This window comes from Xenopus tropicalis, chromosome 5 (genome assembly GCF_000004195.4).
Source record: "Xenopus tropicalis strain Nigerian chromosome 5, UCB_Xtro_10.0, whole genome shotgun sequence".
In the NCBI taxonomy this organism is placed as follows: Eukaryota; Metazoa; Chordata; class Amphibia; order Anura; family Pipidae; genus Xenopus; species Xenopus tropicalis.
Genome location: NC_030681.2, coordinates 92,636,211 through 92,651,643, shown reverse-complemented (window position 1 = coordinate 92,651,643; position 15,433 = coordinate 92,636,211). Strand labels below are relative to the sequence as shown.

The 15,433-nt window shown below is 38.9% G+C and overlaps 1 protein-coding gene across 3 annotated transcripts in view; it reads left to right on the top strand.

Moving 5' to 3' along the window:
• Window positions 1-15,433, top strand: part of ogfrl1 (opioid growth factor receptor-like 1) — a 32,605-nt gene that overhangs the window by 12,665 nt on the left and 4,507 nt on the right. For 2 of the 3 annotated variants that reach the window (NM_001097287.1, XM_018093724.2), the window contains 5 exon segments: window positions 5,178-5,267; window positions 7,433-7,514; window positions 8,070-8,148; window positions 8,264-8,330; window positions 10,560-10,705. In NM_001097287.1, coding sequence (NP_001090756.1) covers window positions 5,178-5,267; window positions 7,433-7,514; window positions 8,070-8,148; window positions 8,264-8,330; window positions 10,560-10,705 — 464 coding nt within the window. 3 annotated transcript variants of the gene reach the window in all.

Here is a 15,433-nt window from a genome sequence, read left to right as displayed (position 1 = left end):
ACTTGCATAACCACATTTGTAGTTTTATTGGTGCCTTATAGTTAAGTTTAAAGTTGGTTATTATATGATAATTGTTGATGCGATGTCCATATGCAGTTCTAGAGCATATTTCCTAGTGAGGAGCGGGAACAAAGACTTTACCAATTGCTGATATTTTAGCAGGAACAGTTGCTATAGTGATATTGGCTTGTTGTCTTAAGGAAGGGCATAATCAGCTAGGGGTAACTGAGGATACTAGTCTATTATAATATCTTATAAAACCTACAAGGAAATATAGACAATCAATCTTAATTTTCCTCTAAAAGTTGGGAGGTTTTTATTTCTTCTTCTCTGCTCACCAAATATTTAATGGGTCACTTTACCTCTTTACCACTTTGCGTGGCTTCAGAAAACTGAAGCGATGTGTAGGTCTTTCTCCAGCAGATCAAGTACAAGGTACTGTTTTATTATTACAGATTAAAAGAGAATAATTTTTCAAAATTTGAATGATTTGCTTGTAATGGAGACTATGGGAGATGGCCTTTCCGTAATTCGGAGCTTTCTGGATAACTGATCCCATACCTGTATACATGTTGTAAAGTTTGCAAGTTGCCAAGCTATCACAAGTGTTAAATGCTCTAAAATTGTGTTAGGGTTTAGAAATTGTGAGTACATGTTTATGGATTGCGGCAAATCTGTTGAAGTGTAGACTTTGAATACCATCCAATCTGATGAATGATGAATGTACTGGTTCCCCTAAAAGGAGTTTGCACCATTGTGTAAGTGTTTGATCATGACATCTGACAAATGTACGGCAGCATATAGAATATAGACTCCTTATAGGGGAACCAGTACATTCATAGTTTCAACCTCTCCTCCTTGTTTCTTCTTTGTTAAGCAAGTTCTTGGTTATCTTTTCAGCCTTTAGAGGCTCAGACTAATCTCTCAGGATGTAGTCATTCTTTTTATGTATCATGAAAGACTTGTACTTGCCATACAGCAAAGAAATTGGATCTCCCTCAAGAGTTAGATTTAAAAATGTACCAGTGGGTCTGACAGATATCTCATGTATAGTGGAGCCCAGAACAGCGTTATTTTAACACTTACTTTTGCAGTCATTTTATGCTATAAGCCTATATCCCTCTGTGGCCCCTTGGTCCATCATATAATGCAACAGAACAATCCCGTACATACAAGAGGATTAACCGCATGATGCTGTTTTGCTTTGACGTTTGCTGCCAGCAGATTTAACAGAAGAAATACATCCATACAAGCCTGACACATTCTATTATTATTATTAAGAACATGCAGACATGGAATGAATGCTTTGCTTATAGCATAAGTGGACAAAATGACAATTAAGCAGTGGCTTAATTGTAATTATTACAGGGGGTCAGGTTGTGCATCAGGGAAGATAAAAATGCCAAGGTAAATGTATTAGTCTGCAGGCCAGGTGTAGTTGCAGGTCTACCTGATTAGAACCGCACAGGTCTCTAGCTGGAGACCCAAATCACATATTTGTGTGGAACCATAATTGTATAATATAATCTTATTATAAACAATAATGATTGTTGGAAATGGATAAAAATGTCCACAAGAGAACATTAGTTTTGCCGTAACATCCCCCATCCCCCCGTATACCCCCAATGCCCAGTGTTAAAGGAAAAGTTATCAACAAAGGCTCATACATTCTACTTAATTTCAAGCACAGCTGCATTACCTGCGAGGAATAAAAATTTTATTTAAAGGGGTTGTTCACAATGTCCAAATCCTATTAAACCACCAGTAATACTCTCAGCGTTCCATTTTCCATAAACAAAAGTACAAAGGCCACTGTTAAAGCTACTATTTATACCTGTTAAATCAGTCCTTCTCCTGTCTCTCTGATCAGTTTTCTAAAGTGATGGGAGTGGCCTATTTTGAACCTGAACTTCCTGTTTGCTTACATCATCACATCCAGGCTTTGCCCTTTGGACCGATTCATTGGTTGCTTCTGCACTCCAACCAGTTGCATAAACTGAAGGGTCGTTGGTTAATTTCTCCCTTTCAATAGCATAGGCCAGTGCTGTCCAACTTCTGTGGTACAGAGGGCCGGAATTTTTCCGACCTACGTGGTGGAGGGCCGATAATGGAAGACAGTTTTACCACTCCCCTTTTTTAAACCGCACCCACTTGAAACCACACCCGTGTTATCACATGACCATACCCATATTAATGGTTGTAGTACAGCAAAAACTTGCCATACTCTGCTGTCCTACCCTGCCTGTGTGTGCCATACTCTGCCTTCCCTATCCTGCCTGTGTGTGCCATACTCTGCCTGCCCTTTGCTGCCTGTGTGTGCCATACTCTGCCTTCCCTACCCTGCCTGTGTGTGCCATACTCTGCCTGACCTATGCTGCCTGTGTGTGCCATACTCTGCCTGCCCTATGCTGCCTGTGTGTGCCATACTCTGCTTACCCTATGCTGCCTGTGTGTGCCATACTCTGCCTCCCTACCCTGCCTGCGTGTGCCTTACTTTGACTGTGTGTGCCATTCTTGGCTGGTTTGTGCCATACTTGGCCTGTGTGTGCCATACTCTGCCTGCCCTACCCTGCCTGTGTGGGCCATACTCTGCCTGCCCTACCCTGCCTGTGTGTGCCATACTCTGCCTGCCCTACCCTGCCTGTGTGTGCCATACTCTGCCTGCCCTATGCTGCCTGTGTGTGTATGGCGCACACACAGGCAGCATACAGTGACACAATGCTGGCACTGCTCCTACAGTCTACACAATAACTATGTATTAAACTTTTTAATTGCAGTACCACCTCAGTATATGTTATTTTTGTAGTGTGCAGGGATTATTTATGGGTTTCTACTGCTCCTGAGGTGTGAACAGGGGAATAATGTGTGTGATTACAGTCTGAGCCTGAGGTGTGAACACTGCAGGTGGTGAACAATGCAGAGATTACAAGGTGTGAACGACACAGGGGATTACATTTTTAAACAATACATGGGTTATACAGCCTGAATCTGAGGTGTGAACCATGCAGGGGGGGCAGTTAATCATAGTACTGATACCATTTAAAGCTTACACAAGAGTAAGCCATCAAAGCAGCCAGACAGGTGGGGGGCCACACAGAGGGGGTCCGCCAGTTGGACAGCACTGGCATAGGCAAACAGACTCAGCATGTCACAAATGGTGATTTGCAGCACAGGAAGCAGTGTCAAACTGACAGGAGACACAGCCAATAGGAGTTAAGTTTGCTTCCAGTACTATGTGTGACATCATATAGGGAAGTAAAAAAGCGACTACTTTGAGGTGAATATCTCTTCAGGTGCACGTTAACTATGTATTTGACAAAGATTGTTCTATAAATAAGTGTAGGGGTTTACCAAAAATGGGCCCTTAGGACAGACACCCCTAGGACAGGCCACTGGGTGGTGCTAGTTAACAGGGACACTGGGATGACTGGGTTCTAAATAGTTAACAGGGAGTATACCTGTAGTTCGGGTTACCACAGGGTGGTGCATAGGCCCATATAAAGGGATGCAGCCATGTGCTGGCAGACATTTTAGCCCAGGGGCTGCTCAGGTAGTGTGCACCCCTGGCAAAGTTATTAGATAGTAGTTCAAGTACTAGGACACTCTAGGAGTGCCATGTAGGACACCAAGTTAGAATAGGCGGATATTGCCCCTCCAGGAGTGGTAGTGGGATTAAGATCCCCCGGCATTACATCTGCTGGAGTGCAGGGTAAAAAGTGGCTAGGTAGGTGGAACAGGTCACCGCTAGTCCAGGAGGCCGGATCTGAGGGTGCCTTGCGAGAGTACCGTTGTGGGTCCCTGTGGTGTAACGTCCTAGCGTGAGTACCGGGAGAATTCTAGGATAGAGTGTCTCTGCCGAGGGTACCGAGGGGAGCACCTAGAGGGGAGCACATGCGAGAGTACCGTGGGGTAGTCCAACAGGAAAAGGTTCTCAATGAGAAGTGAGGAGATATGCCCTGCAATGTGTATGAATGATATGCCACTCCTGGAGAGGTCTCTGCCTGAATAAACCGTTTCATCTGATTCACTTATACCACTGTGTTGTGATATCTGTCAAGCCCAGAGGACCACTACCAAGCTGGTAAGGAATAACCCCAGAGTGGGGTACATCACCAGGAGTACGTGGGTCCCAAAAGGGTTATAGCATCCTATTCGTTTCCCAGGGGGTGGTTTGCAGTTCCACAAGATCATCCCTGGGTGGAGGCACGCCATTAAAGGGAGAAATCCCTGTAAACCCCCATAGTAAGCGGGGGCTCAGGACTCCTGTAGCGCCAAGTACAAGTAAAACAGCAGGTAGTGTCACAAGCATTTAAAAAGTGGGCTACATAAGAAATATTAGATTTGTGAATGTTGTACAAAGGTGACCTCAATGTGTTTAACCCCTAAATTTTCAGAAGTTTCAACAATTATTTACCAGTATTTTTTTGGCTTGTCTGCATTTTTAAATTTTAGTTTTATTTATGGTCAGTTTTTCACCACTTTATACACATTTTGGGTCCAGAGGGATTCTACTTTTGTCTACTTAGGATCATAAAAAAATGCAGCACCGTTTCATGTAATAATCTGTGCCCTTCAACAGACTCTCCTTTTAAATAAGAGTTCTAGAGTGTGTTGTACTCTCAGATATATTTATATGCATAAAGCAATTAACATTTAACACCTAAAATTATTTAAACAATTATTTAACATACAAGTATAGTATTTTTTTTAAGTTTGTCACTGTATATCACATAATAATGAAAAACAGTGATAGGCGATTAAAAGTTTTTCCTTCCTGCTACTCCAGTGCTGTTAACAGAAAAATCCTAGTATCCCCTATCCAGCAGTGGTACTGGGAGTTGTTTGGCAACCCATGGAGAACCAAAGGGTTCTTGTCCTTCATGTAAAGTATTTCTGCATAGTTTAAGGACTTACAGCATGTAGAGCAAAATGATTCAATGCATTTCTTTGTACATCTGTTGCCCCATTGTTCAATTTGTCTGCTGCTTAATATACTGTATAAGTAAGGCAAAGGGTACAGAGGCAAATATGGCTTTATGTGGGATAAGAGAAGACAGACCCTAACAGTGCATTGTGAAGAACATAAAAAGCAGATGCAGTTGCCATTTACCATTGTGACAATTTCTTGGGTTATCTGTTTTCATTTTATTTTTCCTACCTTCTTTTATGCATTGCAGGGTGACAGCAGCACAGTGGAACAGAACATCAAACCAAAGAGAAGCTTTTATGCAGCGAGGGATTTATACAAGTATAGACACCAATATCCAGTAAGATTGGCTTTTCACATTTTCCATGTAGTAGCCTTTCTGTGCTCATTTTTAGCTTAGAAAACAAGTACGTTATGAGACCATAATATAAACAGCATTATACTTTCCTTATATATCTAATGTTATACCGTATACTGCTCAGTGCACTTTCATCAATGTACTGAAGCTTCTAAAAACAGAACTATTACCTGCTGTATTATACTCTCTACTGGAAGATTTCTTTCTAGTACCTGCATTCAAAAAGAGAAGATGGGCAAGTATATCTTGTAAAAAGGATGATGTAGCTCTTTACATCTCTACTGTCACATTTAAACCAATTCTCTGATCTGTTAAATGTCTGTATACTGAGAGATATTTGGCAATATTACCTCTTTTGCACCTAAACTGACTTTTCATTTTGGGATTCTGGATAGACTGTTGCTACAGACAGTTAAAAGCAGACAAAACCACTATACTTTAGACAAGTGTTTTTGTCACTTGTGAGATCACTGGAATATATACCAAGTTGTATATTTCCCTAAAAGATTGATACCTGAACATAAACCACTACTGACAAGATCGTCTTGACCCAGCATATATATGTGCTATGCAAAGGTGACTAGGTTGCTAAGCAAGGCCCACTTTGATGTAGCTAGCTGTGGTGAGGAGTAAAACTGCATTAGAAGAGATGGTGCACTGACCAATTGGCTGAGGGTGAGTGGATGGGGGTAGATAAGGCTTTATAGTAAGCTTGCAGTGTGTGTGATTGTGTAACAATCACATTTTTAATACAGTTCCTTGTCTTATGAAGGATATCAGTTTTCCCATTCATAAATTTGCTTTGCTATTTTTTTTTTTAAACTTTGCTGCTGCTTACTCCTGTTATGGGGATGATACGCTTTGCTTGTTTTTCTGCCCATCTAGTTTCCAGTTGCTTCTGTGGGCTCATGTGGGCATAAATCTTTGCATTTATATTTGCTGTACAGGTATGGGACCTGGGATTTTCTCGATAAGGGATATTTCTGTAATTTGGATCTTTATACCTCAATTCTACTAAAAAAATAATTTAAATGTTAAATAAACCCAATAAGGATTATTTCTTTTGCCTCCAATAAGGATTATTTCTATCATAGTTGGGATCAAGTACAAGTTACTGTTTTATTATTACCTTCCCATTCTGAGCTTTTTAGATAATGGGTTTCCAGGTAACAGATCCCATACTTGTACTATTGGGGGGGCATGCCTTCTTCCTTGATTATCCTAATCCGGGATTAAATATATCATTACAACCTGTTGGTCTAAAAGTGCCTATGCACAATGAACAGGTGAATGGCTTTTTCCAAAGTAAGCACAAATTATTAGAATAGTCTACTCTGCCCAGTTGCATAGGTGCACAGGCTTTGTGTCCCTTTGTAACTGCTATGCCCACCTCTTCACTACTTTTAAAGTTAAAGATCTTGCTGAATTTTTATGCCACATTAATAATTGTGCACATACAAATGCCTGTGGTCTCAATCCCTTTTAGGTCTCTAGAATCCGACAACTGTTAGTTATAAAGCTTGTTATATATTATGTATGTAAACTTAGCACATATCTTTTGTCTCTTTTTCATGGTTTGGCATCATGTGTGTGAGATCATTCTAAAATAATTTTATTGCCAATGTTAAGCTGGCTATATGCGTTCATATTTTAATCTTCTTCCAGCAAACGTTTTTATATCGATCATACGTTTAAATGCAACAATCTAAAACTAACATTCAGACTGAAAATAACAAATTAGAGGATGTTCTGAACATAAAATAGTTGTCAGACACCAATGGTACGAAAGTGACTTTCATTGTAGGTCCCCCGAGGATACCAAACAATACATGTGCAGATTTTATCGTTATCTAACTGAAATTTTTATAACCTGTCCCATCAACTAAACGAACAATCACCATGATAATTATCAGGACAATAATAAGCCCACAAGAGGTCCGAAAATTGTACGAAACTTATTATATCAGTGCGTATATGGCCAGCTTAATGTTCATGAAAGTACCTGGATGTCTGCCAAGGCAATCTATTAGTTAAATTGCATTGTTTTGTAAAAGCCTTATTTTCATCTATAAGTTGCAAAGCATGTCAGTGAGCAAGCGCATGTATTTTTTTTTGTACGTATATTTACCTAGATTTTTCTTTTCTAGCAGAATATTAAGGATCTTCGTTCTCCAAATGATCTGTGCAATCTGAGATTTTACATGAATAAGATCCCTTTCAAACCAGATGGTGAGTAAAAAGTAGATTTATTTGGAAAACAATTATATATTATGACTGCTAATGACTCCTATTGTTTCCAGTTTATCAGAGTATATAATTAGCTGTAATTTTTTACTAAGGTGATGCTCATGTTGCTTAAAGAATTTTGATGGAATTAAGTGTCACTGTTACTGCATAGTACACTGAAAGTGTACCCATAGTCATATTTTAATATTAAGCATTTTTTGGGGCATTATTTCCCCAGCTATAATTACTTGTTTGTTGGCATGCAGATCTCTATAACTATACATATGGCAGTATGTATTGTTATATATTTTATTCAGGTCCTGGAGTAGTATTCCATACATGGGTTAGTAGATGGCTTTTCTTCTAGATATTTATTATTGCTGTTCAGGTCTCCATGTCTGCCGAAGGGCAGTGCTTTATAGTAAGTAGTTATAGCCATGCTAGAATTCACTGGAAGGGTTTGGCTTGCCAGCTGGGTGTATCACAACCTCTATGTAATGGGCCCAGAATTTAAACCTGTATAGGCTTTTAAAATGTCTATGATTTGATTGCTCATAGGTGTTAATATTGAAGAGATTTTGAATAAGTGGAAAGGTGACTATGAAAAGCTGGAACATAATCACACCTACATACAGTGGTAGGTTCAGTTGTTTTAAATCCTGCTTTATGGTAGGTTATTTGACTGTGCATGATACTGTTGTTAATAATGCAGATTCTTTTTAAAATGTGAAATCTCTCTTCTCTTTTCCCAGGCTTTTTCCTTTAAGAGAGCAAGGTTTGAACTTCTATGCTAAAGAACTGACTTCATATGAAATTGAGGTAAAACCATCTCACAGGAGAAGAAATCATTCAGTCACTTCCATAAACAAACTATAAAAAACTGCTGAACTGTTTTCTGATAAAACTTGATTCTTTTGGGGAAGAAAAATCTAATTGTTAAAAGACAGAACAATACATTTTCCTGTGATATCAGAAAGGTTGACGCCTGTTAAGGTTCTTGTGATATAAGAAAGTGCACTTGATGCTCTGAGTATCTTGTGTGACACCTATTATTAAAGACACTGCACGGCTGATTCCACAGGCTGAGAATCCTCCCTGTGTTAGTGTCAGGTTCATGTACACAGAGCGGATTTTGGGTCTGAAACATGGGAGTATGCATTTCAGAATCTAAATCTGATCCATCTGCCTGCACCTAGTCAAAAGTAATGACTCTGGGTGCACACACACCAGAATGCTGATACTGGCATGGAGGCTGATTGTCAGCCTGCAGATAAACACTGGCTTAGCGTTAGCCCCTTGTCACTGTAGCCTTATGTAGCAGTGAGATCTATTATCATTTGTTTGTTTATTATTTATAATAATAAACACACTCTGCTGACTGTTTTTAATAAGAAGCATCTATTATAGGCATCCTCTTAAGGCACGTTAAACCTTGACTCTTCAAATCCAATGTTCAACTCTCAGCATTTGCATCACTCGCTCAGGCGTAAACTGTTTAGATCACCACAACAATATATAACATAATGCCCTGTGATGTCCCTGTTTTATTTCTAAAGCCCACATAATGTAGAATAATGGAAAATTTGCCTTAATAAATTATTTAACCTATTCCTATAGCTTGGGGTGAATGAATACTCTGAAGTTTAAAAGCTACTACAGGTATAGCATATGTTATCCAGAAAACCACAGATCCCAAACATTCTGGATAAGGGATCTTTCTATTATTTGGATTATCATACCTTTAAATCTGGAAAAAAACATTTAGACATTAAATACACCCGATAGAATTGTTTTGCTCCCAATGTGGATTCTTACTGCTTAGTTGGGATCAAGAACAAGGTACTGTTTTATTATTAAAGAGGAAAAGGAATGATTTTTTACAAAATTAGAATTGTTTGCTTACATTGTCTCTGTGACAGATTCATTTCCTGAGGTTCATAGTTTTCTGGATAACGATTTCTAAGGGATTTCATACCTATAGTAATGAGTATGGTTGCTCTTTTTGGAATATATTTTACTTGCCCCTTATTGGCTTAATAAATGGGGTGAGGGGCCGCCTCACAAATAGTGGCACTGCCAGTATAGTCCTGTTTACCTATCCTTGTGAGAAGCTGCATTTTAATGCTGAAATATTTCTCAGTTTAGGCCTCAGCTTGATCTTGTCTCATAAAGCTCACTTTAATTATACTAAAATGTATAAAATTAATTATTTTACCAGAACTCTTGTAATATTGTGATGAGATTTTTATGACATGTTTTTGTATTCAGGCCATGTCCTATTCTTTTTCTAGTCTGTCATTGAAATAACTGTCTAGATGCAGTTCTTCTCCAGACTATCTTATTGCAGTATAGCTACAGATCCTGACTCCAGACTGCCAGACTTCCTATTAGTCCATGTATCCACCTTACACTAGCAAACATTTAGTCTGGATTTTTTTAAAAAAACAAACAGTGTACAGACAGGTAGAAATATTTCAGTAAACATACAGCAAGGTTTATTTGCCATAAATGTAGGGGTCCTCTGACCTAACTAAAAGATAGAAAAGGCTTGGGCTAAAAATGTTTGCCTTGGCCCCCTTTCACTGTAGCCACATGAGCATGTGTTAGCCTAGATACTTATTTTTGGAGATCATGTTCCACGTACTGGCATGGAAGCCATGGGTTTTACTGCAAGTGTGTGTTTTCTATTGGTTAGTGCCTCCTTCTCTCCTTGTATGTTTACAGGTTATGCTGTGCCTGGAAGTGATACAAAAATAGAGCCGCTGGAGGATTAAGCTGGGCATACAGGGCAGATAATTTAAGTAAGGTAGCCAGACAGTTTGGGCCTCAGTTTCCCAGTGCAGCACTGGGTTAAATTTCTCTACCAAATACCAAAGTCGTCTGGTAGTATGGGTCTATGCATGTTCAGTTTGACTGTTACTTTAGAGATTATATAGGAATGCTTAGAATATAAATACCAAACAGAATGCTACAGTGTGGATTTAAAAATACAAATTTGACCTTACTTTTATTGTTAACATTTTTCCTTTATTTATATATATATTTTAGGAATTCAAAAAAACTAAGGAAGCAGTTAAAAGATTCATCGTGGCGTACAAAATGATGCTGGATTTTTTTGGGATTGAACTTAGTGATAAAAATGGAAATGTTTCACGGGCACCAAACTGTCAAGAGAGGTTTCAGCACTTAAACGAGTATGTTCTTTTTTTTCTTCCTTGTTTGCATTATTGCATATAATGTTTATAGACTTATTATTTACAGGCTTATTGTTGACTGAATCTTGTTGGGTGTTCAGCATGAGTTCAATGAATAGGGCTTGTGCTGGATTAATTTTTTGCCTCTTGTTTTAATACTGATAAATCTATGGATTTTGTGATATATTGAGCTGAACAGGGAAATTAAATCTACTCCATGTTTGGTCCTTATGAGGTAGATCATTAGTTTGCCAAAGAGTAATGGACTTCTGTTTATTGATGCACTGGGAATCGAATTATCTGTCTCACAAGAACCAAACATGAAGTGGCTTCAGTTTCCCTGTTTGCTCTTTTAACTCAAGAAATAACAAAAGCCATTGCTGTTTTGTGATTAATACAATAAGCAAAAGTATCTTCAGTACAAGCCCCATTGATTAAACTCATGTTTATATACAGGTATGGGACCTGTTATCCAGAATGCTCAGGACCTGGGGTTTTCTGGGTAAGGGGTCTTTCCATAAATTAGATCTCCTACCTTTAGGCTACTGAAAAAAATATTTAAACAGTAATAAAACCCAATAGGATTGTTTTGCCTCCAATAAGGATTAATTATATCTAAGTTGGAATCAAGTACAAGGTACTGTTTTATTATTACAGAGCAAAAGGAAATAATTTATAAAAATGTGAATTATTTGATTAAAATCTATGGGATATGTCCTTTCCGTAATTCAGAAATTTCTGGATAATGGGTTTCCTGATAAGGGGTCTGATACCTGTACTGTCCTTTTAATATACAGTTTCATTCACAGTTATCAGATTTTTTCATTTATTGTAGGTATATATCTTTATAGGCTTCTAGAATTATAAAATAGGCTATTTTTTACAATGGGTGCCTGGAGGATACAAAATCAAGGACAAACAAAGCCTAAAAACGGGTTTAATTTTTTAGCAGTGCTAGAGCTGAACTAATCACCATTTAATTAAAGAACAGTGATTAAACATGTGGTTGTCACCCCCCCACCCTTAAAGGATAAGAAAATTACAGGAACAACAAGCCTGACTTATGTACTTCTTCATTAAAGGAGAAAGAAAGGTAAAAACTAAGTAAGCTTTATCAGAAAGGTCTATGTAAATACAGCCATAAGCACTCACAGAAACGCTGCACTGACTCTGAAAAAAGATTTCTTGTGTCTGTAATTCCTGTACCAGAGACACGCAGCTTTCTGCTCTCTGCTCTTTCCTGCTCCCCCCTCCCTCAAGAATGCTAAGAACTCACTTTCCCCCTTAGGAATGTGGTTCTGAGCCAATAAGCAGGAAGCTGACTCATAGGGGGAGATTTACTAATCCACGAATCCGAATTCCGAAAGGGAAAAAATCGTATTGGAAACGCGATTTTTCGTATTTGTCGCGACTTTTTCCTCACCGTCGCGACTTTATCGTATTTTGTGCGACTATTTCGCCGCCGTCCCGATTTTTTCGAATTGAGCAATTGTAAACAGCGGAAAAACCAATCCTATTTTTTCGCGACGGCGACGAAAAAGTCATGGAAAATATACGAAAAAGTCGCAAAAATACAGATCATTACGAAAAAAACGCATTCGGACGCCTTCGGGCCGTTCGTGGATTAGTAAATCTCCCCCATAGTCTTACTAACTGAGCATGTTCACTTGGTCTGGGTGTCTGTGCAGGAGTGAGGCATTATGGGAACTTTCTTTACACAGCTCAGCGTTTTTTCTTCCTGTTTGGCTTCTGATTTTCTGAACAGGTCCACACAATAGCATTACAGTGGCTTGCAAAAGTATTCGGCCCCCTTGAACTTTTCCACATTTTGTCACATTACAGCCACAAACATGAATAAATTTTATTGGAATTCCACGTGAAAGACCAATACAAAGTGGTGTACACGTGAGAAGTGGAACGAAAATCATACACGATTCCAAACATTTTTTACAAATAAATAACTGCAAAGTGGGGTGTGCGTAATTATTCAGCCCCCTTTGGTCTGAATGCAGTCAGTTGCCCATAGACATTGCCTGATGAGTGCTAATGACTAAATAGAGTGCACCTGTGTGTAATCTAATGTCAGTACAAATACAGCTGGTCTGTGACGGCCTCAGAGGTTGTCTAAGAGAATATTGGAAGCAACAACACCATGAAGTCCAAAGAACACACCAGACAGGTCAGGGATAAAGTTATTGAGAAATTTAAAGCAGGCTTAGGCTACAAAAAGATTTCCAAAGCCTTGAACATCCCACGGAGCACTGTTCAAGCGTTCATTCAGAAATGGAAGGAGTAAGGCACAGCTGTAAACCTTCCAAGACAAGGCCGTCCACCTAAATTCACAGGCCAAACAAGGAGAGCGCTGATCAGAAATGCAGCCAAGAGGCCCATGGTGACTCTGGACGAGCTGCAGAGATCTACAGCTCAGGTGGGGGAATCTGCCCATAGGACAACTATTAGTCGTGCACTGCACAAAGTTGGCCTTTATGGAAGAGTGGCAAGAAGAAAGCCATTGTTAACAGAAAACCATAAGAAGTCCTGTTTGCAGTTTGCCACAAGCCATGTGGGGGACACAGCAAACATGTGGAAGAAGGTGCTCTGGTCAGATGAGACCAAAATGGAACTTTTTGGCCAAAATGCAAAACGCTATGCGTGGCGGAAAACTAACACTGCACATCACTCTGAACACACCATCCCCACTGTCAAATATGGTAGTGGCAGCATCATGCTCTGGGGGTGCTTCTCTTCAGCAGGGACAGGGAAGCTGCTCAGAGTTGATGGGAAGATGGATGGAGCCAAATACAGGGCAATCTTGGAAGAAAACCTCTTGGAGTCTGCAAAAGACTTGAGACTGGGGCGGAGGTTCACCTTCCAGCAGGACAACGACCCTAAACATAAAGCCAGGGCAACAATGGAATGGTTTAAAACAAAACATATCCATGTGTTAGAATGGCCCAGTCAAAGTCCAGATCTAAATCCAATGGAGAATCTGTGGCAAGATCTGAAAACTGCTGTTCACAAACGCTGTCCATCTATTCTGACTGAGCTGGAGCTGTTTTGCAAAGAAGAATGGGCAAGGATTTCAGTCTCTAGATGTGCAAAGCTGGTAGAGACATACCCTAAAAGACTGGCAGCTGTAATTGCAGCAAAAGGTGCTTCTACAAAGTATTGACTCAGGGGGCTGAATAATTACGCACACCCCACTTTGCAGTTATTTATTTGTAAAAAATGTTTGGAATCATGTATGATTTTCGTTCCACTTCTCACGTGTACACCACTTTGTATTGGTCTTTCACGTGGAATTCCAATAAAATTAATTCATGTTTGTGGCTGTAATGTGACAAAATGTGGAAAAGTTCAAGGGGGCCGAATACTTTTGCAAGCCACTGTATATTTGCAAGTATCGTGGATAGTGTCATGGGCATTGCCTAATACTATTTAATAACCAGCAAATATTGAACTCTGCAGCTCAAACAGCTGTCTCACTTGCACTGAAATGTTAACATCAGTTACCATGTGTGTGAGAAGAGGATGATGTATTCTGGGTCAATTAAAAGAGAAAGATCATGCCCATTGGCTAATGTTGCTTTTAAAGATGGCAGCTGCAATATCCTTGAAGCAGCCAGTGCTTCGTCTCATTTCAAATTTGGATAAACGAATAAAGCTGTTCATTTGGGACTACATTTTTTTTAACATTGCAATTTTTTAAAAGTTTAAATAATTTAGTATCTAGAGCAATTTTTTTATTGATGAAAATATATTGCAGAACAGCCCAGATTGAGGCATAAAAGGACCCTGTCCTGTGATATATCTTCATCCATGATTTCTTGCAGGGTGGTTATGATACGCAAACAATTTATACGCAAACACTTTCCTTTGACTCCATATAAACACATTAGATATTTGAAATGTCTTTTATGTTGTGCCTTTGTTTTAAGCCTTTACTTTTTAAACTGCTTTTGATCTCATGTATGTCAGTCCACAGTGATCAAAGCTAAATGAATAAAATTACATGGTTCAATAAAGAAACAACATCAAAGGATTACCGCTCTTATTCTGCAATTCTGATGGTTCATTCTGTAATTTAGTTAAAAGAAATACTTAAACCTTCCTATTTTTAAATCCCTGAGTATGTATGGATCAGGAGGTTAAACAGTTGCTTATAAGAAATGAATTGTTCTGTTGGCAAATGCGGAAAACACTTAAAATACAATACGTGAATAAGCTTACAGCTGAGTGTGCACCCCATAATGGGTTTAAGGGTACTTAAAAAGACTGCTTGTTGTTTGTCCTTCTGTTTTTCCCTCAGACAATGTTTATAGTAATTGTAATAAACCAATTGAAGGGTAATTAAACATAAAATTGACTTTCTGGGATGAGATGCACAACACATTGAGTTGTTTCAATTGCAGGAAAACGGAGATTAAATAGGAAACAGTAGTGTCACACAGTATCAGGATCAGAATGGATGGTTAAATCTCACAGAAATTACAAACAACTATTCCTTTTGCAGCATGAATTACAGCAGAATAATAATCAGCCCTGCAGCATGGAAATATTATGAGCTGCTAGATATGCAAGGTGGAAACTGTAAGCTGTTTGATCAATACTACATCCAGGGTCAGAAGAATCCTTTAGTTAAAGTGACAATAATTTAGATCAGGTGGATTTAAGAGAAATGTTTAAATCACATTTTTAATTATGTATTGTTAATTGCTACATGATCTT